This window comes from Octopus bimaculoides, chromosome 23, assembly GCF_046866305.1.
Source record: "Octopus bimaculoides isolate indiv1 chromosome 23, ASM4686630v1, whole genome shotgun sequence".
Classification (NCBI taxonomy): domain Eukaryota; kingdom Metazoa; phylum Mollusca; class Cephalopoda; order Octopoda; family Octopodidae; genus Octopus; species Octopus bimaculoides.
Window position 1 is genome coordinate 11924341 of NC_142950.1, and position 25470 is coordinate 11949810.

General features: G+C 39.1%; 1 protein-coding gene across 1 annotated transcript; it reads right to left on the bottom strand.

Moving 5' to 3' along the window:
- Positions 1 to 191: 191 nt before the first annotated feature.
- Positions 192 to 24093, bottom strand: LOC106881280 (succinate dehydrogenase [ubiquinone] iron-sulfur subunit, mitochondrial). Its single transcript, XM_014931609.3, has 9 exons — positions 23999 to 24093; positions 15696 to 15782; positions 11985 to 12043; positions 10324 to 10467; positions 9480 to 9558; positions 7318 to 7440; positions 5299 to 5408; positions 4197 to 4311; positions 192 to 2151 (listed from the first exon to the last, which is right to left on the bottom strand). Exons 1-9 carry the CDS (start codon positions 24068 to 24070, stop codon positions 2062 to 2064), a joined length of 879 nt encoding a protein of 292 aa, XP_014787095.1. The 5' UTR covers positions 24071 to 24093; the 3' UTR covers positions 192 to 2061.
- Between the last annotated feature and the right edge of the window lie 1377 nt (positions 24094 to 25470).

Genomic DNA, 25470 nt, shown 5'->3' on the forward strand with positions numbered 1-25470 from the left:
GCAAGTTCTACTCAGAGCGTACCTTCAACGAAAGGTCCACTCAATAAGAGCATGCTTTTGACTACACTACACTAAAGCTCCTCTCACTCCACTCAGTACACACTTTCAACTCATTACTGCACACCAAAGCTTCACATGCTAGAGGATACCTTCAACTCTTACACCAAAAAAAAAAACTAAGAAATACCTTGTTCCTTCCTATGAATGTTTTATTCATCAACTTTTATATTTAAAAGAAAGAAATATAATTCTCTTGTGATAATGTAGTTTTATTAATACCCAATAAATAGAGCTAAATGTCTATATTTATAAAATATACACTATTAATAGTTTGTGTGTGTGTGTATATATATATATATATATATACATATATACATACATACACACGCATTTGCACACAGCACAGTTTGTGTATGTATGTATGTCTATATATCTACACAGACATACACAAACTATAATTTAGTTTGTATGGATATATACATCATACACTTACAGTACAGTTTGTGTGAGTATATATGCACATACATAAATATAGTTTTTATGTATATATGTACATACACTTACATTATAGTTTATATAAGTACATATATAAATGCACAATCATACAGTACAATTTGTGCATGAGTGTGTGTGTGTGTATACATATGCACATACAGTGTGGTTTGTGTGTGTACTAGTATATAAATATAGACACACTCAATGACATGTTCTTATTCTGTTATATATACATACATACACACACACACGTGCTTTATGCCAGTCCTGTGCAGAAATAAAAAGTAAATATTTGTAGTTGCCATGAGAGAAGGTTACCAAAGAATCGCCCCAGAAAGTGTATTTTAAAAACTGCTTGCATTAAAAGCAGCTAATATTGGGGTAGTATTAAATGACATCCCTGGATTAATCTGGTGGCAGCTAATCTATTTATGGCTGACCATCTAATGAAGGATTCAAACTTTGACCAGTTTTAGATAAAGAACTTCAAATCAGAAGAAACTGCTCTATTTGTCAGCAAACAACCACAATGAAGCCATACAGAGCAACAAGACTATACCTGCACCAACAAGGTATTGTGGATCAAGTCAGGAGGGGACCAAGAAAACTTTCGAAAACCTTAAAACTAACAAGTAATTCAAGCATTTGTAGCTTTTTCGAGATTTCCTAACAAAGGAGGAGTGTGTGAGCATAAATTAAATTTTCGAAGACAAGACACGGGCAACCTTTTACGAGATTTTACAAGAAGCAGACCACATAAGACATGGTTCATAAGAAGGCACCACTAAAAACAATTGAAGGTAAGTTTTCACTAAGCATGCCATTCAGAAAGTCTGTTGGGCCGCAGGTTGCTCTAAGAGGTGGCAGATGGTCAAACACAAATTATAACATTTGCACAACCTGTTTGAAGTGACCAGCGAAAGAAGTAGAATTCCCTCACCCCTGCCTGAGAACTGGGAGAAAGGAAGGAAAATCTCAACATGGACCATTGAACTATATATATATATATAATGATTTTGCTTAGGTATAGTAATACTAATAACCTGTCATTAGAACTTTTCGTTTTGAGTGCACAGCTGTAAGCTAATGGAGTATGTAATTCTTCTCTTAACATAACACACTATGTATATATGCCTGTAACGATATTCCTCACTACTACTGATCCAAACCAGGGCAGTAACAATGTGGCTTACACCAGGGGGGTAAACAACTGAAGAATATAAAAGAGAGAGGAATTTGGTAAATGCTGCTTTGAAGTGTAATGACTTATGTAATCTGTGATAAGAAAAGAATCCAGATTAAAGTTTTCTTTTCAAGTTCACCCACTAGATCCATTGCAAAGCACTTCTTACGACATCTAAAGAACATTTAGGAAAACAGACTTTTAAATAAACAAGTTTATATTCTGGAAATTAAAAACAGCAATAATTACAGCTAAATAGTTTCCAGAGGCAACATTTTTATTCTAACATAAAAAAAAAAGGAAATGTAGATGTAATAATATACTTTATATATACTGTGGAGAAGTTCATCTGATTATAATTAAATACTACCAGCTAATTACCATTATGCATGAGCTGCACTAGTTTCAGCATTCTTTTTATAGAGAGCCAACATCTTTTTAATTTCTCCAATAGCCAACCCAGGATTCAAATGCTGAAAAAAAATAAAACCATTTCCATTGTGAGTATACAAACATTAGAGACAGAACATGTGGAATTTGTGAAAAACTTAAAACACAAGGTCACACATTAAGGACACAAGATATTGAGTCAGCCTTAGTATAAAGCTATTTTTGATTTTGATACAGAACCATAAATTTAGGAGCAAGTCTACTGAACAAGTCGCAGTACAGGGCTATTACTAACTCTGGCACACAACAACACAGTTGTAGTAAAAGATGAATACAGTCGTTAACAAAATCAACCCCTCAGCCCCAGTCCATAACTTGTGATAATTGATACACAGTCACACATTTTGTAGTAAAAATGGAATATAGTCATCTATTGAATCAGTCTCTCAGCCCTAGCATAGGGCTATTGCTAACATCTGGATTAAAATTAGAATGCAGGCAGTGTATACTTAGCCATTTAGCATTCAGGTTTTTGTCAAATGTATTGCTTATTTATTCACATTGTTTTGTAGTTTCAAGATTTTAATGGTGTGTTTGTATACTTTTATAATGACATTGCAGGGTAGATGTGAGAGGTTGGATGTGGTCAGTTTTAACATAAAACAGGTAAAATATTTGGGCTGGATTAAATGCATTTTAATGCAATCATGGCCAAACTGCAGTCCCGGGTACTTTCTGAATGGCACATCAAATGATAGGCCATGTCTCTTGAAAAAGGCTATCCATTCGTGGTTTAATCTATTTAAGGGGCGTAAACAAATCAGCTTTATTATAATGCTTATTTATTCAAATTGTTTTGAATAATCCATGCAATTATCTCATGGTTTTGAGATCTTGATGATGTGACTATTTTAACACTGACTGGTTTACATGCTAAAGGGTTAAAGGCTTCTTTGTGTGATTTGGTTGCTATTTCTAGAAAATTAAACAACTGTGTAGCAGCCCGTTGCCAACAGAGGTGACATCATCATCAACAGTAATACAATGAGGGTGATATAGAGTATATCATAGGTTCTTGAAAATGAAAGGAAGTATTTATTGGAGTTGTGTGAGATCTGCAATGCTGTATGCGAGTGAGACAAGGTTTCTGGGGGAAGTGAAATGGCAATTTTGAGAAGGACCAAGAGAGAGCAATGTGTGGTGTTAAACTATTGTACAGTCTCACACTTGTATTTCAAATGATTTAGGCTCAAGTTCACTGGCTTTCAGTGTTGCTTTGAGTTGGTCCTTGTATCTTCCAAAAAGGTCAGCCTCAATCTTTTTCCCTGATGTGAACTCACTGAATAAGACTTGGCATAAGAACTTTGACTCTCCCATTCTTGATAAATATCCTGACCATTGAAAACAAGTGTTTCAAGATCAGTGATTTGATACATTGACTTGGTCACATAGTGTTCCTGTTTGATGCTCAGGATTGAAAATTGTAAAATAAGTAATGAAAAACTGGCTTGAAAAGGAAGCATGCCAACCACTTCATACGGGTGGGTGTACTGGGTATTTTCGTGTGCCACAAGCACTATTGAGATCCCTATGCAACTCGCAAGACTATGAATCCAAGGGAAATGGGGGGGGGAGCTTTATACTAGGGGATGAGGGGGTCAAAGTATGACAGAAGGAAAGGTAGCAGAACAGGTTCTTGTAGAAGAGCTGCATGGTCACTCACATTTAGTAGGGGAGGGAGAGAACGATCAGTTGGTGCTCCAAAGACACAGATAGTAAAGATGGGGTGTCCAGGTGGACTCCTCAGGATATGAGATGAATAGAAGAGGTGGAGGGGGCGTTATTCTAAACAACTAAACCTTACATTATAACTGAAAGAGCAGCAGATAAAAAGCCTTGCAGTGTTTAGTTACATTGAGTTGAAATCCTACTTAGGCAGGTTCTATTCTTTTTGCCCTTTCTGGGTTGGATTACTTTACTTATTTGTGGCCTTGTGCTAATAATAAAAGTCATTATTCAAATAGACAAATCATAAATGCTACAGCAATTTTAGTCAACAGATTTACATTAACAGAAGACAGAATTAAAAAAAAACAAAAAAACAAACAAAAAAAAAAACAAAACTTACTTTTGGACAGGTTTTGGTACAATTCATGATAGTGTGACACCTGTAGACGGAGAACTTGTCTTCCATTTTGGATAGCCTTTCAACAGTAAAATCATCTCGAGAATCAATCATCCAACTGTAATGTAATGAGACAGTTGCAGTTAAAGCCTCTGATGTCTTAATTTAACTGTTTAGCATTCAGATTAGTAACACTTACTTATTCATATTGTTTTGAATTAATTATCTCAGAGCTTCGAGATTTTTGATGATGTGATTGTTTATTTTTAGAATGACATTGTAAGGTAAGTGTGAAAGGCCAAATCTGGCTGGTCTGAACATAAAACTGGAAGAATATTTGAGCTGGATATACTCTTTACTTGTTTCAGGTCATTTGACTGCGGCCATGCTGGAGCACCACCTTTAGTCGAGCAAATCGACCCCAGGACTTATTCTTTGTAAGCCTAGTACTTATTCTATCGGTCTCTTTTGCCAAACCGCTAAGTGACGGGGACGTAAACACACCAGCATCGATTGTCAAGTGACGTTGGGGGGACAAACACAGACACACAAACATACACACACACATATATACAACGGGCTTTTTTCAGTTTCCGTCTACCAAATCCACTCACAAAGCTTTGGTCAGCCTGAGGCTATAGTAGAAGACATTTGCCCAAGGTGCCACGCAGTGGGACTGAACCCAGAATCATGTGGTTGGTAAGCAAGCTACTTACCACACAGCCACGCCTGCGCCTATGGCTGGATTAAATGCTAAAGAATTAAATTTGGACATTTTAAAACTAAGAGGTTTTATATTACAGAACCAGAGCAAGTTTCAAGTGGATTGGCATGGCATAAAAATGGTTAATTGTGCATAAATATGCTGGAGTGCTGAAAAGTTTGTGGTTTTAAGGGTATAATGAAAAGCCTGGATGGTGGCCTAACCTTCCGAGGGCCTAGAAAAACTGAAGGACCACTGTAATAAGTGTGTGAATCTGAGAGGGGGGGGGGTATGTTGAATAAAATCATAATTAACTGATCCTTTTGTATTTTCTTTTACTCAAAGCCAGGAACTTTTCAGCACCCCTTAGTATGCAGTAATATAACAGAAACAAGTTCCTACCGATAAGCTTGCATAAGGACTGCAGGACCAAGATATTTGTCAGAGTTCCACCAGTAACTGGGGCAGGAGGTACTGCAGCAGGCACACAATATACATTCATAAAGACCATCCTGAAAAAGAAAACACAATTCACCATATTGGAATATGCAAATGACATAAACACAGTTTTATTTGAATCTCTTAAACATAGACACAAGATCAGTTTTATAAAGAAAAGATGGGGCACATAGTCTACTGAGTCTACCCTAAAATATTGCTGGTATTTTATTTGTAACAAAGATTTATTCAAGATGAACCATGTGTTGAGGGATCAAAGACCAGTCATCGGTAGTTGCCACCATAAAGTGGAAGGGACACTCAATAAACATTGTTGGTTGGACAAGATCAACAAGTACTAAGGTAGCAAAACTGGCAGACTACCTTCTGATCCTGCCTGAATGAACTTCCTCCTCTCAGACCTCCCCACTCCATCTTCTCTTCGACCTATTCCTTGAATTACTGCCACCTCTCAAAGACCACTTCATCACTGAACTATATCCAGATCACCACTGGAACTATATTTGGAATACCACAATTAACCTACTTAGATTACCACCTTCCTAGATCTTAACCTTGGATTGCTGTTGATTTTTATCTTCAATATCAGATGTCAAAGTAACACTAACGAGGTTGAGAAAGACATGAGCATCATAACATCTCAGAACATTTGTACATTCTAGAAAAACAACATAGGAGTAAAGATGAAGTACTGACTTCTCCGTACAGGTTCATAAACCAGGAACTTATCTTGGTTTCTCAGTAATGGAGAATACAAGAACCTACTGAGCCAACCCATCACAAGATTAACTCCTCTCCACCCAGCTGTTGCGGCTACAAGTTTTCAGCTGAGTGAACTGTAGCAACATGAAAGGAAGTGACTTGCTCAAGAACACAACGGCCTATCCATTCATCCATTTTCTCTACCCATCATTCCTGGGAGTAGAGCCTTTAGGCACTTTCTTCTCCATAGAGTCCTATCAGAAGTAACAATCATGAAACTTTTTGGTTGGATTCCCAAGCATGACTAACAGATGCTATGCAGATTATCCCACCACTTTGTTCTTGGTCTACCCCTAAGTTTTCTGTCAGTCGTGGAGGTACAGTTCCTCAGGCACCTCCTCCTCTACAGAGTCCTTTCAGAAGCAACCATAATTACATCTTCTGGTTGGATTCCCAAGCAAGACCAATTGAGACTAGGGATAACATCCAACTACTTTATTCTTGGTCTACCCTCAAGGTTTCCTGTCAGTCATGGAGGTAGAGTTCCTCAGGCACCTCCTCCTCTACAGAGTCCTATCAGAAGCAACCTTCATTACACTTTCCTGCTAGATTCCTCAAGTGTGACCAACTGAGACTATAGATGTTATGCAACCATTTCGTTCTTGGTCTACTCCTAGGTCTCCTGCTGCCAGGCTTTGCATGAAGAATATGTCTTGCAATTCTTTCCTGTGACCCTCTAATCACATGTTCGTAGGACCAGAGCTGTGACCTCTCAATGTGAAGCAGTGGCTCAGCTTGAAGAGACCCTCCACTGATCTCTCAGCTATGCACCCTATTGATTACTGTTACTCCAGAGACCCTTCAAACCTATGACTTCATGACTGTGAACTCAACACCCAAACCACTGGGTCACACGTCTTCAATAGCAACAGTAAACCAGTTTTATATTTTCATTAATGCTTTGGAAAAAAAGTATGAACATCACAATAATCTCAGGAAACTACATCTTTTACTCATGTGATTATTAATACTAAAAAGTCAAAATTGAACCCATAAAAGTGTATCCACTTATGTATCCCAGTGACTAAAACTTCTTAGAAGTCTCATCAATCTTGCTTAATCATTTAACAATATACTTTCGAGTATTGTTTGGCCGTTTAAGAATTTATCTAAAAGCCTTGCCAGTTAGTTCTGCTTGGTCTGTAAATAGACTTCAAAGACTTACCAATTTTAATGTGTTTTAGAACATACAAGCCTTACCAATTTTGCTCTATCCCGCACAGACTGAAGGTACTGTTCCTTGCCAATATCTTCTTCCTTAATATCTTTCTTCTTCAAGTATGGTTCAATAGAAGCATACTGGGCATAAAAGTTGTTCATATCCTGAAGAGAAACAATAGAATATCTCAGTATAACACATAGATCACTGGAGGGAGAGTGAGAATTAAACCTTCCTGGTTATTATTCTAAAGATACTCATAATAAAAAGACATCATACTTTCATACCTCTCAATACTACTACATACCACTTAGTTGAGGAACCTTGTCTTATGGGTGTTAGGTGATCTCAACAGCTCTGGTGCCACAAAGAAAAAAAAAAAAGCACCCTATACACTCTGTTGGCATTATGAAGGGCATCCAGCCATAAAAACTATGCCAAAACTGACATAGGAGCTCAGAACAGCCTTCTGGCTTGTCAGTTCATGCACAAACCATCCAACCCATACCAGCATGGTTAAAACATTAAATGATGATGATGTTACTTTTTAGGGAGATTCAGTTCCATGTATGTAATCGTTGTAGTAAAAACAAACTTTGCTATTCTTAGTAGACATTTTCAATACATCTCCTGATGTATTTTATTATAAACACACAGCCATAAACATTTATTTATCTATATATCAAAGGGATTGTGTTATAACATTATTCCACATATACAAAAACAGCCATACCAACAATCCAACATACTTCCATCATTAGCTGCCCCATGGATATCATTATGGTTTCAACACCTGGGAAGTACCATTCAATCCGACAGTGTCAACAGCACTAAAAGAAGTGCTGTTTGGGAACAAACATACCAAAAAACAAAACACACAACTTTCAAACACATTTACCCTATGCACAACAGTATTCAATCAAATATAGGCAGGATTAAACACTGACTTTAAAATTAAACTACAAGAAATACACAAATCTATTATGTAAATCCCTCTACCATACTTTAGTCTTTCAAGACCTGGCATAAAACCACCTCCCCTTCTCAAATACTCTCCCTACTTTGCTTTGTTTTTTTTTTTATCCCTTTCCTTTTTATTTTTCTGCCTTACCTAACCCTAACTTACTTGGCAATCTCACTGTGCCAGTGTCATGTAAAAAAAAGACACTCAGCACACACTGTAAAGTGGCCAGCATTAGGAAGGGCACCCATATGTTAATAAATACATGGCCATAAACATTTATCTGTAAGGCCCAAAGGAGATTTAAATATTATTCCTTGCTGATCTTATTAAACACATATAACCTTTAACAATTATCCTATAATATGAAAAGGATAAAGTTCCTGAATCATATAGACTCATAGTGATGGTTTCCATGGGGAAACTGGGAAACCATCGCTGGATGGGATGCTGGTCCACCGCAGGAATACTCATTTTATTTTTGCTAGCAGAGTGAACTGGAGCAATGTGAAATGAAGTGTTTTGCTTAAGAACACAACACATCACCCGGTGCAGGAATTGAAACGCCCTAACCATTAAGCCACACAGCTCCACATCCAACAAGATATTTATTCGTATATGTAAGGTCTAAATGACATCTAAATATTGTTAACTAGAATTAACTAGTGCTTGTCTTTAGGATTGTTTCCAACATCCTACACTGTTGTCCTCATCAACTTCTGATTTCCATGCTGGCATGAGCTGGACATTTCATCATGGTCCAAATCAGCAGCAGTACTGCTCTTCTAGAAGGGTTGGCTGGCTTAGGGACACTATGTCTCATGTATCATTTTTGGCATGGCTATGAGGTACGAAGTTTGCCTCCTAACCACATAGTTCTGGGACTCTAGGGCTCTGGGCTCAGTCCTACTGCATGGCACCTTGGGCAGGTGTCTTCTACTATAGCCCCAGGCTGACCAAAGCCTTGTGAGTGGAGTTGGTAGACAAAAACTGAAAAATGACCGTTGTGTATGTTGGTGTGCATGTGCTCCTGTCTCTTGGCCTTGACATCATGATGGTTACTCACGTTTAGGAGAAAGACAGTGATGATATTTCAAATGTTTACACTATATACATTGACTTGTATGCTAGAAAATATGGTAAATAAGCATTACATTTCACGGTGTAATCTGAATGCTAAAGAGTTATATAAACATTTTGTTTTAAACAACAAAAACATTGAATTCAAAAACTGCCACTTACAGGCACAAGGTCCTTAATCACATACATGTGAGGTAGAGGGTAAATCTTGGTGGGCTTCGATAAATTACCATCAATTTTACTGGAAAATAGAAAAGGGATAAAGAAAATTGAGATGTCAAACAGATTGAAAAAAAAAAAAGGAGACTAACCTGACATAGTCAACATTTGAAGAAAAAGAGAATCTTTCATTATCTGTTGCTTGTTTCTATTTAAAAGTTTAATTAACATAAACGACAACCTAGAAGAGATATTTAAGGGTGCCAGTGACACGTAAAAGCGACCTGTGGCAGTGACACATAAAAAGCACCCACTACACTCTCGGAGTGGTTGGCATTAGGAAGGGCATCCAGCTGTAGAAACCAAGCCAAAATCAGATGAGCCTGGTACGGCTTACCAGTTCCAGTCAAACCGTCTGACCCATGCCAGTAGGGGAAATGGACACTAAATGATGATGATGATGATGATGATGAAGTAAGTCAATTACATTGATACTAGTGCTCATTTTATCGATCTTGAAAGGATGAAAGACTAAGTCGACATTAGCAGGATTTGAACGCAATAAATACATCTAGAGCAAAAATTTTTAATGGACCTATAAAATAATACTGTGGATCTCCAGTTTACTATTTTGCTTGTGTGGATCCCTAAAATTTTGTATGGATCTCAAAAGGTTATAAGGACCCTGGTTGAGAACCACTGCTCTCTACAGTCTCCTTCTCCCAAACATCACAGCCTTGAGAAGAGGGAGAGAGAGAGAGGAAGTGTGTGTGTGTGTGTGTGTGTGTGAGATGTATACATCAAATAGATTGTTCAAGTTATATATTAAGAATTTCAAGTTACTCACCAGATACATGCCAAGGTGTTCACACCACCGATATTCATGGCACAAGAGCCACAGATGCCTTCACGACAAGACCGCCGAAATGTTAAAGTGGGGTCATCCTCATTCTTTATCTTGATCAAGGCATCAAGGACCATGGGCCCACATCTGTAAACCAGAATAAATGACAATGATTCTTTTATATTTTGGTACAAGGGCAGCAATTTTAGGGGGAAGGGGGAAGTTGATTACACTGACACCCACCCCCCGCCAATACTCAACTGGTATTTATTTTATTGAACCTCCCCCCACCAAAGTATGAAAGGCCAAGTCAACCTCAGCAGTATTCAACTTTGCCTTTCATCCTTTTGGTTTGACAGCATCTAATGGGTCTGAGGACTGCATCATATTCCAGCGACTGTTTCGGCAGGTTTTCTACAGCACAAGGCTTTGGTCTGCCCGGGGCTATAGCAGAAGATACTTGCCCAAGATGCCATGCATTGGGACTGAACCCAAATCCATGTGCTTGGGAAGCAAACTTCTTACCACACAGCCTTTTCCATGCTGGCATGGGTTAGACAAAACTAGTTGAAATAGATTTTCTATCACTGGACACTCCTGCTGTCACCAATCCTTAACTGTTTTGCTGGAAAGATATTTTCTCATTCCAATGGTCTTTACATGTCATAAGTTGAAACTAAAGGACTTTTGCTTACTGGGGATCATAAAGAAATATACTTTTTATTTTAAGTCCCACAGACAGCCTTTGACTTTTACTATTGTAAAGGGGTTTTCAATCCAGTATTTGACAAGTCCCTTAACCCCTTGAGGGTTGTTGGGAGCGCTATAGCCACGCAGTATATCTAGGCCAAGAAAGCCTAGTGGAACCCATCCCTCTCCAGGCTAAACTCATTTCTACTGCTGAGTGGACTGGAGCAGTATGAAATGAAGTGCTTTGCTCAAGAAGACAACACATTGCCCGGTCCAGGGATCAAAACCACAATCTTATGATCAAGAGTCCAACACCCTAACCACTAAACCACATACCTCCACCTCCGGTATTTATATACAATTAATTATAGCTTTATATGCTCCAAGAGCCACTGTTCTAAAAGAAAAAAATTCACTTGTTTTCTTTTATATTTGCTCAGACAGTGTTAATAAGCACACACACATCTATTGTGTTTTACTGACAACACAATGACAGAGTGTATGTGTGTGGGAGGACACATAATACAAAAAGTGACTGGGGTGGGTGAAGATTCATATATTAAACTGTAAATAGGTGCAGGAGGAGTTGTGTGGTAAGTAGCTTGCTTACCAACCACATAGTTCCAGGTTCAGTCCCACTGCGTGGCACCTTGGGCAAGTGTCTTCTACTATAGCCTCGGGCTAACCAAAGCCTTGTGAGTGGATTTGGTAGACAGAAACTGAAAGAAGCCCGTTGTATATATGTATATATATATATATATATGTATGTGTGTTTGTGTGTCTGTATTTGCTGGTGTGTTTACATCCCCGTAACTTAGCGGTTCGGCAAAAGAGACTGATAGAATAAGTACTAGGCTTACAAAGAATAAGTACTAGGCTTACAAAGAATAAGTCCTAGGGTTGATTTGCTCGACTAAAGGCGGTGCTCCAGCATGGCCACAGTCAAATGACTGAAACAAGTAAAAGAGAGTTACCTGTTTAAGTCAATTTCATAGCTTTGCATCCGTGGTTTATCTCCCTGCTTGTCTGGATCCTAGAGAAGAGAGAACAAAGTAATTAGTGTAACTGGTAACACTTCACTGATTAGGGAGCAAAAGAGATCAAAAAGAGTACCCATCAGTAATATTCCCTGTCCCATCCCATCTTCTTCGCTCACTATTCCTGAGAGAGTTGTGGGGTTAGAGTCTTCAGGCACCTCCTCCATAGGGTCCTATCAGAAGCAAGTGTGACTAACTGAGGTTATGGTTATTATCCGACCATCTATCCGTAGGTATTCTATCAGTCGTGGCCATAGAATCCTCAGGAAGCTCCTCCATAGGGTCCTTGCTGAAGTGACTGCCATTACACTTTCCTGTAGGGTTCCCAAACATAACCAACTGAAACGATGGATATTAGGCACCCATGACAGTGACACATAAAAGGCACCTGCTACACTCTTGGAGTGGTTGGCATTAGGAAAGGGATCCAGCTGTAGAAACCAAGCTCAAATCAGACGAGCCAGGTACAGCTTTCCAGTCAAACTGTCCAACCCATGCCAGAATGGAAAACGGACACTAAATGATGACGATGATTATGATCTCATTCTTGGTCTACCACTGGGTCTCTTGCTGGTTGAGTCAACTTGAGGAATTCATCTTGTGATTCTTCCTTGCAACATTCTAATCACATGTCAGTCACACCGGAGCTGTGATTTTTCAATGCAGAGAAGTAGCAGCTCAACTATTAGAGATACCCTGATCTCCAAGCTATGCACACTGTCGATTAATGGTACCCTAGAGATTCTTCACAGGAATTCCATTTAAAGTGCTTCTATTCACAATCGTACATATCTTAAACTACATTTAGTATGCAATTACAAACACTGTACCTTATAAAAACCGAGTCACTGCATTTCTGACAGGTGCTGGTGGCATGTAAAAAGCTAAATTCGAGCACGACCGATGCCAGTGTCGCCTGACTGGCACCCATGCTGGTGGCATGTAAAAAGCACCATTTGAGCATAGTCGATGCCAGTGCCACCTGACTGGCTTTCTTGCTGGTGGCACGTAAAAAGCACCATTCAAGTACGGTTGATGCCAGTGCCGCCTGACTGGCTTCCGTGCTGGTGGCACAGAAAAAGCACCCACTACACTCTTGGAGTGGTTGGCATTAGGAAGGGCATCCAGCAGTAGAAATCTTGCCAGATCAGATTGGAGCCTGGCGCAGCGTCTCAAACTATCCAACCCATGCCAGCATGGAGGCGAACATTAAACGATGATGATGATTGTCTATACAACCCAGTCAGATGAATCTCACAGAGAATACTTTCATTCATACATGCATATGCATTGACAGAATCGTTAATGTTGTACAAAATAACTTGTAGTATTTTCACCATCAGCTAAAGCGTTGAGTTCAAATGCTACCAAAGTTAAGTTAGCCTGTCATCCTTTCAAGGAAAATAATATAAAATAACACTTGAATTACTGGTATATTTTATGACTTCCCCCACCCCACCACCTTCCAAATTTGCTTTGTGCCTATGCGTATTATATGTACACACAGATTATATACTCTTTTACTTTTTTACTTGTTTCAGTCTTTTGACTGTGGCCATGCTGGAGCACCGCCTTTTAGTCGAGCAAATCGACCCCAGGACTTATTCTTTGTAAGCCTAGTACTTATTCTATCGGTCTCTTTTGCCGAACCGCTAAGTTACGGGGACATAAACACACCAGCATCGGTTGTCAAGCGATGTTGGGGGGACAAACACAGACACACAAACACATACATACATATATATATATATATATATATATATATACATATATACGACGGGCTTCTTTCAGTTTCCGTCTACCAAATCCACTCACAAGGCTTTGGTCGGCCCGAGGCTATAGTAGAAGACACTTGCCCAAGATGCCACGCAGTGGAACTGAACCCGGGACCATGTGGTTGGTAAGCAAGCTACTTACCACACAGCCACTCCTGTATATTATCATCAGTTAACGTTACCTTTGCAATGCTTGAATGGGTCAGAAGGAATTTGTTGTGGCAGATTTTCTCTGGCCGGATGCCCTTCCTGTTGCCAACACTCAGCTGTTTCCAAGTAAGGTAATATTGGTTTCAAATTCTGACACAAGGCCAGCAATTTCGATGGAAAGAGTAAACTCAAGTACATCAACCCCAGTGCTTAACTGGTACTTATTTTATCCCCCACCACCACCACCCACTCCCCTGAAAGGCATGAAAGGCGAACTCAGTCTCAGTGGAGTTTGAACTCAGAAAGTAGACGGATGAAATGCCGCTAAGCATTTTGCCTGCTTTGTCTGCTGTGGTAATGATTCTGCCAGCTGTGTAATATTGGTTTCAAATTCTGGCAGAAGGCCAGCAATTTCTACCCCAGTACTCAACTGGTACTAATTTTACATACTCCCCCCGCCAAAAGGGATGAAAAGCAAAGTCGACACTAGCAGAATTTGATTTCAGAATGTAAAGATGGACGAAATGCCACTAAGCACTTTACCTGCAGCAGTAAGGATTCTTATTTCTTAATTGCCCACAAGGGGCTAAACATAGAGGGGACAAACAAGGACAGACAAAGGAATTAAGTTGATTACATCGACGCCAGTGCGTAACTGGTACTTAATTTATCGACCCCAAAAGGATGAAAGGCAAAGTCAACCTCGGCGGGATTTGAACTCAGCCTTCCGCCCGGTGTGCTAACATTTCTGCCAGCTCACCACCTTGAAGGCGAGCTGCAGTAAGGATTCTGCCAGTTCACTGCATTCACGTAAGGCAGTATTTAAATGATGATGATAAAATTTATTTTATCATGGTACATCTTAAGATGGTACATAAGATGTACCATTTTGAGCGTGACCGTTGCCAGTACCGCCTGACTGGCCTTTGTAGGGTTTTCGAGCGAGATCGTTGCCAGTGCCCCTGGACTGGCTCTTGTGCGGGTGGCACATAAAAGACACCATTTCGAGCGTGGCCGTTCTCGTGAGGGTGACACGTAAAAGCACCCACTACACTCTCTGAGTGGTTGGCGTTAGGAAGGGCATCCAGCTGTAGAAACTCTGCCAAATTAGATTGGAGCCTGGTGTTGCCATCCGGTTTCACCAGTCCTCAATCAAATCGTCCAACCCATGCTAGCATGGAAAGCGGGCGTTAAACGATGATGATGATGATGATGATTAAACGACCTTACTATACAAAACTCCACACTGGCACAGGTATGGCTGTGTGGTAAAAGCTTGTTTCCCAACCACATGGTTCCAGGTTCAGTCACACCATGTGGCACTTTGGGCAAGTGTCTTTTACTATAGCCTCGGGCCAACCAAAGCCTTGTGAATGGATTTGGTAGACAGAAACTGAAAGAAGCTCATCGAATGTGTATATATATATATGTGTGTGTGTATGTATCTTTGTGTCTGGGTCTGTCCCCCACCACTGCTTGACAACCGGTGTTGGTGTGTTTACATCCCTGTAACATAGCAGTCTGGCAAAGAGACTGATAGAATAAGTTCCAGGCTTTAAAAAAAAAAAATGTCCTGAGGTTGATTTGTTTGGCAAAACCCTTCAAGGTGATGCCCCAGCATGGCCACAGTCAAATGGCTGAAACAAGTAAGAGATAAAAGATCAAACAGCAAACATTTGGAGACACCTGTAATTAATCTTATAAACACATTGTAATTACTCACCCATCTGTAAATAGTAAAAGTTTTTACATGCTTGCTTGGTTCCGCTGCGACTGCAGCTGCAGTCTGCGCACATCTCACTGACTGGGACTGAAAGTAAAAAGATAGAATTGATTATGAAAATTTCAATTAATTTGGTTTTTTTATGTCATCATCATTTGAAGTCTGTTTTCCAAACTGGCATCAGTTGGATGGATTTGACAGGAGCTGGCAAGCCAGAGGACTGTGCTAAGTTCCAATGTCTGCTTTGGTATAGTTTCTATGACTGGATGTCCTTCCTAATGCCAAGCACTTTACAGAGTGTACTGGGTGCTTTTTATGTGGTACCAGCACCAGCGAGGTGACCAAGTAACTCGCAAAACAAGACTTCCTCAACTAAGAGGTGTAGTACTGATATTGAGGGGGGTGGTTTTAGGCTAGGTGATAAGAGGTTAAGGTATGACAGGGAAACAGGTACAGGTGTCTTGCTGTAGGAGAGATACATGGTTTCTTGTATTAAAAATTCCACAAGTACATAGGCGCAGGAGTGGCTGTGTGGTAATTAGCTTGCTTAACAACCACATGGTTTCAGGTTCATTCCCACTGCGTGGCACCTTGAGCAAGTGTCTTCTACTATAGCCTCAGACTGACCAAAGCCTTGTGAGTGGATTTGGTAGATGGAAACTGAAAGAAGCCCGTCGTATATGTGTGTGTGTGTGTGTGTGTGTGTGTGTGTGTGTGTGTGTGTGTGTGTGTGTGTGTGTGTGTGTTTGTCCCCCCAACATCGCATGACAACCGATGGTGGTGTGTTTACGTCCCCGTAACTTAGCGGTCCGGCAAAAGAGACTGATAGAATAAGTACTAGGCTTACAAAGAATAAGTCCTGGGGTCGATTTGCTCGACTAAAGGCGGTGCTCCAGCCTGTCCAAAGCATTTTCATAATTTTTAGTTAGCCCTTGATTCATACATTCTGAGTAATATAAAGCTTTCCTTTCGTAAGTCCCAAATTTGGTGATTGAAATGTGTATAATATATATGATGTACAGATGTCAGGGAAATATGTCCTCTTCATTACATGTGACACACAGGACAGGCAAAGGGTTAGAAAGAGTACATTGGATAAGACAGTCCGAGATACACTTTGTCTAGAAAAGACAACAAGACAGTTACAGCTGGAATATGCTTGGTAAAGTCGTATCAATCAGGCTGACTTGATATCAAACAGCACCGCAAACTGATGTAAGTCTTCCAACTGTAATTAATCTAGCTAATCTACAGCTAATCTAGGTCTCCGCAATAAAAACCCCAGCAGCCTGGAGGCAGTTACATTGGATTAACCCCTTAACATTCATATCATTCTGTCAAATGTAATGCTTTCTTATTCATATTGTTTTGAATTAATCATGAATTATCTTGTCGTTATGAGATTTTGAAATGGTAACTATTAATGTTTCGAATGATATTGTAGGGTCAGTGTGAGAAGCCAGATCTGGACAGTTTGAACATAAAATACACTGAATATTTTGGCCAGATATAGCCAGTTTAAATGCTAAAGGGTTAAAATGTTGGCACAGTTTGTATATATGAGCAGAGTCTATAACAGAAGCTTTGAGAAGATGGGAAAGAGCTGCTCTCAAAAATTAAGGGACTGCCTTTTTTTACTATGGGAGGGCTTGTCAGATATTCATGGGCTCCTCCTTAGCTCTTTAAATTAATATACCAGCTGAATACCCCTAATATGGGCCTTGTAGATGGCAGATGAGACTACAATAAAATCCTTTGCATGTGAAGGTCATGTTGTTTCACATCATCATCATCATCATCATCATCATCATCATCATCATCATCATCATCATCATCATCATCATCATCATCATAGTAATTCTTTTTAATTTTTGGTGGCAAGTGCAGCAATTGATGGGAGGGGCAAGTTGATTAGAACGACCCCAGTATTTCACTGGTACTTAGTTTACTGAACCTGAAAAAAAAATGAAAAAAAAAAAGGGCAAAGTCTACTCAAGCAGTATTTGAGCTCAAAATGTAAAGCTGTGGAAACACTACTAAGCCTTTTGCCTGGTGTGCTAAGGATTCTTTTGCCAGCTAGCCATCCTCATCATCATAATAATTCTTTCTACTAAAGGCACAAGGCCTGAAATTTTGAGGGAGAGGACTATCAATTACATCAACCCCAGTATTTCACTGGTACTTAATTTATCAACCCTGAAAGGATGAAAGGCAACGTTGACCCCAACAGTATTTGAACTCAGAATGTTAAGTCAGATGAAATACCAGAGCATCATAATAATAATGGTTTCAAATTTTGCCACAAGGGCAGCAATTTTGGGGGCGGGGACTAGTTGATTACATCAACCCCAGTGCTTCACTGGTACTTAATTTATCAACCCCGAAAGGATGAAAGGCAAAGTTGATCTCATCAGAATCTGAACACAGTATGTAACAACAGACAAAATACCACTAAGCATTTCACCTGGTTTGCTAAACATTCTGCCAGCGTTGCCGCCTTTAGCATCATAATAATAATGATTCTCATCACTGTAATAATGCTGGAGTAGGGTGGACATAGCAGGAAAATACACTGGTACCCAAGGAAAAATACTAGAGCAGTGTACAATGGTAATCTTTTCCTCAAGAAGTCACCATACTCTCACTTTGTACAGAAACAAACACAGCTAAATGCATACTGAAAATAATAACATAGCTTAGAACGATTCAAGTGATCTATAACTTGTTTAGTTCCAGCCCTAAACAATGGGAAATCACATTAGTTTCCTATCTAGCATTCAGTAAGCATTGCAATGTTTTAGAATAATAGGGTGTAATTTGGGATGGATGTTTGACTGCTATTTCCAGCAGCTGGATGTCTCCTTCCTACTATGTATTTATAAGTGTTTCTTTCTTTTTTGTTTACCTGTATTGTGTGTTAGTTAGCCATAGGGTTCATGTAATTCTTGTGTAATGTTTTGGCCAGCTTCAGCCACAGAACTTTCTGAATGATATGCTTAATGAAAAGTTACCTTGAATTCTTTTAACCCTTTCGTTACTGTATATATATTTTGAGATGCTCTGCGTTTCTTTCAATTACTTTAAATATAACAAAGAATTTAGTAAAATAACTTAGTTATCATTCAGCTAAATTGTGACTAAGGTTTGGTGGAAGATTTTAATTCAAAACTTATGAAAACAAGACATTTGTACTACAGAGCCGAGCCGGGTTCAGCCTGGTTGGTAACGAAAGGGTTAAGAGCGTGACCCACCTGATGACAAATCCTGTCTCGTGCAGTCCACTTCTTGCAAAAGGTTGCCCGTGCCTTTTTAAGGACTTAACAGTGAGGACAAGGAATGAAATACTCGCATACCTAAACAGTTTAGACCAGTGGTTCTCAACCAGGGTCCATATAAGATTTTGCAGGGATCCATACAAGCAAAATAGTAAATTAAATATCCAAGGTAGTATTTTAAGAATCCATGAAAGAATTTGGATTTAGATGTATTTAAAGCAAGAAACGGCTCAGTTTCTTTCTCTACCATTTTACATAATTCAAACTACACAAATGATTGCATATTCTCTCTTTTTCTCTTTTACTTGTTTCAGTCTTTTTGACTGTGGCCATGCTGGAGCACCGCCTTTAGTCGAGCAAATCGACCCCAGGACTTATTCTTTGGAAGCCTAGTACTTATTCTATTGGTCTCTTTTGCCGAACCGCTAAGTTACGGGGACATAAATACACCAGCATCAGTTGTCAAGCGTTGTTGGGGGGACAAACACAGACACACATACATATATATATATATATATATATATATATATATATATACATATATACGACAGGCTTCTTTCAGTTTCCGTCTACCAAATCCACTCACAAGGCTTTGGTCGGCCCGAGGCTATAGTAGAAGACACTTGCCCAAGGTGCCACGCAGTGGGACTGAACCCGGAACCATGTGGTTGGTAAGCAAGCTACTTACCACACAGCCACTCCTACGCCTGATGAACAAAATAGGAATTTTTTTAAAAAGTATCTACAAGAGTTTTTAAACGTTGAATGGCTATGAGGGTTCACCAAAATAAAATACTAACCAAAGGGGTTCAGAGGAAAAAAAAAAAAATGGTCGAGAACTGCTGGTTTAAATTATTTAGTATAAAATATTGGCTCCAGTCAATATTTATAGCAAGGTCATTCAAGCCAGACATGTTAGATTCGATGTGAAAGTTATATAACATTGAGACTACTCTCCTTGAAGATTTGCTACAGATACAAAAACAACTAGAAAAGCATCTGGAGCAGAGCCAAAGAGGTGGCATCAAATCTTGATTGAAATCAAACTCTCCCTTGGTGGCACGAGTTGAAAGAGAAGAAGGGTGAATTATTACACAACATCTGATGATAGCAAACAATAAATGACCAACACAGATGATTCACCTGAAGAGGCTTATTTCAGAAAATAGGCTTAACCCCTTTTGTTACAATATCTCTATTGAAAATTAACTACATTTGTTTCAATTAATTTTTTAAATAAATGAAGAATTTAATAAAAATAACTGTCATTATTAAGCTGGTGTTTGAAGTAAATTAACATGAAATTTTGATGGAAGATTTTAATATAGATCATTTTAAAAACAGGAAGCTTGTATCATAGAACCAAGGGGTGATCTAAGGCAAGTTGGTATTATTGCATAATAAACTGTTTACTGAAAATTTTGATCTATTATGGTAATAATATTCCACAATGTCTGAAAGTGAGCTGCCAAGAAAGCAAAATGGTTGGCATACTGATAATTCCAGACCTTAAACAATGAAGATTTCATAATAGAAAGGCAACATTTATAATCAGCACATAAAATTATGGAGAAGCAGAAGAAAAATCTGTGGTTGTGTGGTTAGAAGTTAGCTTTCCAACCAAATGGTTTCAGGTTCAGTGCAACCAAATATCTTCTAAACCTTGTAAGTGGATTTGGCAGACGGAAACTGAAAGAAGCCTATCATGTGTGTGTGTGTTTCCGTCTTCTTGTCTTGACATAACACAATAGTTGTAAATGATTGCCATTGTCAAACAAGCAGTGTCATTTCTAACATTCTACAAGAATATGATGTCTGACATTGGAAAATATTATCTTGCTTGGAAACAGGAGAGGATTGGCAATCGGAAGGGTAATCCTGCTACAGAAAATCTGTCTCAATTAACTCCATCTGACCCATGAAAGCATGGAGAAGGTGTGCGTTACAATGATGATGACTGAATGGCTACAAACTTTGTGAGATATTTCCAACCGTTTAGTTTGAAAACACTGAGAATTCCAGTAACAAAAACACAACAACCTTTTTTAGCAAGCTCAATAACTTAGTCTTTTACTTGTTTCAGTCATTTGACTGCGGCCATGCTGGAGCACTGCCTTTAGTCGAGCAAATTGACCTCAGGACTTATTCTTTGCAAGCCTAGAACTTATTCTACCGGTCTCTTTTGCCGAACTGCTAAGTGACGGGGACATAAACACACCAGCATCGGTTGTCAAGCAATGCTAGGGGGACAAACACAGGCACACATATATACATATTGTATATACATATATACGACGGGCTTCTTTCAGTTTCCGTCTACCAAATCTACTCACAATGCTTTGGTCGGATCCAGGCTATAGTAGAAGACACTTGCCCAAGATGCCACGCAGTGGGACTGAACCTGGAACCATGTGATTGGTAAGCAAGCTACTTACCACACAGCCACTCCTGCACCTAACTCCATAAGGTTTAAAACACAAGTTGCTGATTTAGGGAACATCAGTGTTAGAAATTGGTTTTGAAAGTGTTATTGGAAATTTTACAAACAAGAAAGTTTATGATTTGTTTTGTACAGAATATTTACACGTCTAACCAATGCAAACAAGGAAAGACAGACGTGAAACAAACAATATTATTATCAGGTCATTCATAATCCCAAACCCAAAAGCTGTCTACTTAGGTCATATCTTGGCACACCTACATATGTAACCCACCTTCTCCAACTTTGTTTCCTCATAACATTCAGAAAAATGGATATTTTCAAGGCAATTTTCTACAGGTACTTTTTAGATGGTGTAGTATACGATTATACTGGAATTTAATAAGAAAAGAAATTATTGAGTGCACACATACAATACTAACGTACATCACATAATTTTTCAAAAATTTCGAGTTTCATTTTGTAAATATACAAAATGCTCCAGCATGACCACAGCCTTAGTGCTGAAAAGAATACAGAATATATCTGATGTATCTCAGTATGTATGTGTGTGTGTGTGTGTGTGTGTGCATCCACCGTTTTCTTTTCTTTTTTCATATTAAATTTCGATATAATCCTAAGCTACGCCATCTGAAATGTATTTGTAGCATATTTCATTTAAAAATATCCATTTTCTGAAAGCTATGAGGAAACAAAGTCGAGGGATGGGACACAATCGTATAGGTGTACCCATATTTTATCGTAACCAGATTTTTCAATAAGGGATAAACTACATCTTTAAAATCCCACGATGTGCTATCGTCTTCATTGATAAAATTTAATCCAAGACAATCATGCTCCATTTTGCTACTCTTGAAATCACCTTCTCCAACATTACATATGAAAACAAACGGTCGACTGAAGCTGGCCAAAACATTACATAAGACTTACATAATAATTACACAGTCTACGTGACTAACAAACACACCATACAGGTAAACAAGGAAGAAACACCTGTAAATACGTAGTAACAACGAGATATCCGTCTGCTGGAAATAGCAGTCGAACAGCCATCCCAAATCACTATTCTTTAAAAGAAAGAAAAGGACACATTAGAAAATGTAGTCTGCGGTACACTATGCCTAAAACACAAGTGTTCACAGCTGAAACTTTCCCTTATAGACATAGACAGCCAAGTTACATGAACCAATTATAACGGTTGATAGATATAGAGAAATTATGATTGATTTTCAGGACAATTATGTATATATGTAAGTGTGTGTGTTTCAGTCACTGGACTTGAAGGGTTTTAACCAAACAAATGGAACCCCCACCCCAGTACTCTATATATTTTAAAACCTGGTACTTATTCTATTGGACTCCTTCGCCGAACCGCTATGGTATGGCGATGTATATAACGGGCTTCTTTCAATTTCCGACAACCAAATCTACTTACAAGGTTTTTCTCGGCTCGAGACTATAGTTGAAGATATTGACCCCAGGTTCCGCGTAGTAGAACTGAACCCAAGACCACATGATTGAGAAGCAAACTTCTCACATCACAGCAGCAATAAGAAGAAACGGTTCTTTCAAGGGTAACGTGGGTTTTTGTTATTTAGTCCTAATCCATCCTTTCGTATTCTCCAATGTATCCTTACTTTGAAGACAGTCGGATGTGATTTTTAGGAAGACTTAGATGTTGTCTTGCAAGTAGAGTTACCGTGTAGATGCTCCCTTGTTAACCGGAGTTAAAATGTTATTATTTAACCCTAGGCTCTATACCTCAGATCAGTCTGAAAGAGCAGTACTATGACTTGGCCGCTATTTTTAGTAGGGTCAATGCTCGCGAAGAACTTCACACCTGTTCAGGTTAATATGCTACTTAGTAGAGGTCTTCGCTGCTCTGCAGTTATTAAACAGACTAATATATATGTGTTTGTGTGTGTGTACATGCATATGTCTGTATATGTATATATGCTTCTGTCTGAGTATGTATATATTCGTGTGTGTGTCTGTGTATCTGTATATATGCGTAAGTTTCTGTGTATCTGTATATATGTGTGTGTGCCTGTGTATATGTGTATTTACATATATATTTATATACACACACACACACTAGGGGGATGTAGAAAAGTTTCTGGCTTTAAGGGTGTCGCGAAAGGCCTGGTAAGGGGACCACCCTTCCGAGTTCTTTTACAGGGTATAGAAAAACTGAAGGACCATTGCAATAAGTGTGTGAATCTGAGAGGGGTGCATGCTGCAGAAAATCTTAATAATTAATCCTTCTGTATTTCATTTTACCCAAAGCCAGGAACTTTTCAGCCTCCCCTCGTATGTATGTATAAGTCTGCCTTAATAGCATGTTGAGAAAACAGCACCGTATGGTGACAATAAGTAACGGAATACCGTAAGGAAGCAAATATGTAAGGGAATTTTAAATAGAGACATCAATAGACACAGCAAGTAAATGTTTGGATTTAAAAAAGTTGTTGTGCCTAACCAAGGTCAGACTGCATTATATATTGCTAATGTAAAAGGACAAGAAAACGTAGAGAAAGCTAAAGGAAAAACTCTATTAAAATGAAAGAAGCATTAATTGATTGACTCACTTGTAGAACTGGGACCAAGGCTTTCGAAATGGGCAAAAGTCGAGAGAGAGAAGAACAAGGGACAGCCATCATGTTTGGGTTGTTGTTGTTTATGTAAGAGTACACTTACACTCTACTTGTACCCACACTCCACTCCACTGTTAACTGCGCATGTCAAGTGCGTCACACCGGAATAAGCTTATGTAAGCGAGACAACACATGCACAAACACGTACGCAGATATATATATATATATATATATATATATATATATATATATATATATATATATACACACACACACATTCATTTTTACATACAACACACGCATGTATTTATATGTATATATATATATATATACATACACACACATATACATACATCTATAAGCATACCTACACTAATGTGCCCCACCTCCTCTCATTAGACTGTTTCCTCCAAACTTTCAGAAAAATGGATATTCTTTTAATAAATATTTCTAAAATACTTTTCATTTCGTGTAGATTACGATCATATATGAATTTAATGTGAAAAAGAAAAAATATTATTTGGCGCGAGCGCGCACTCTTTTTTTTTTTTTTTTTTTTTCATTTCAGCGCTTTTGATCTTGAACTGAACTATTCGACGGTTTATCTTGTTTTGCTCTATTCCCCCTGTCATTTTGGAAGATTTTAAGCTTTTTTGATAGCGCTCTGTATAGTTTTGCCACCTTTCTTTTCTTTTCCTCTCCCCACCACCTTATTCTTGTACATTCGTTGCTCTTTCTCTCCCAATCACCAGTGACTGCCGATTGGTAGGGTTGCCACTGCTTTAGCCTATCCATTCTTGGTGGCGGAGGCATGCGTCGAACGACCAAGAGACCTGCTTGGTGGCGCGACTAATGTAACAATAGATCAACTTCTGACCTCTCATTCTCCACCAACTTCGGTACGCTCGAGAGAAGCTAACCTCTCTCTACCATGGGTTCCGAACGGAATTAACCCTGACAACCCCACCACTCCTACAAGTTTTAAACCTCCCTCCACACCACCTGACCCCCGTTCTACTCCCACCATTGGAACCGATGCTGCTTACCCTGCCTCCTCTGCTAATTTACTTCCTCGGTCGATGCTAGCTCACCACTTGACTGTGCTCTCTGCTTGCACTAGCCGATATCTAAAGACAATTAATTGTCACCTGTGCCACCAAAATTACCACAGTAGTTGTGTCTGCATCACCAAGGCTCAAGCGAAAAGTCTTCCATACTGGACTAGCAGTCAGTGCCACTTTTATCCAAAGGAGGGTGCGCTGAAAGTGTAGCTGCTAGAATAAGAATAGCCTGGGCAAAGTTCAGAGAGCTCTTACTTCTGCTGGTGACAAAGGGCCTCTCACTCAGAATAAAAAGCAGACTGTATGACGCATGTGTACGAACAGCCATGCTACATGGCAGTGAAACATGGGCCGTGATTGCTGAGGACATGCGTAAACTCACAAGGAATGAAGCCAGTATGCTCC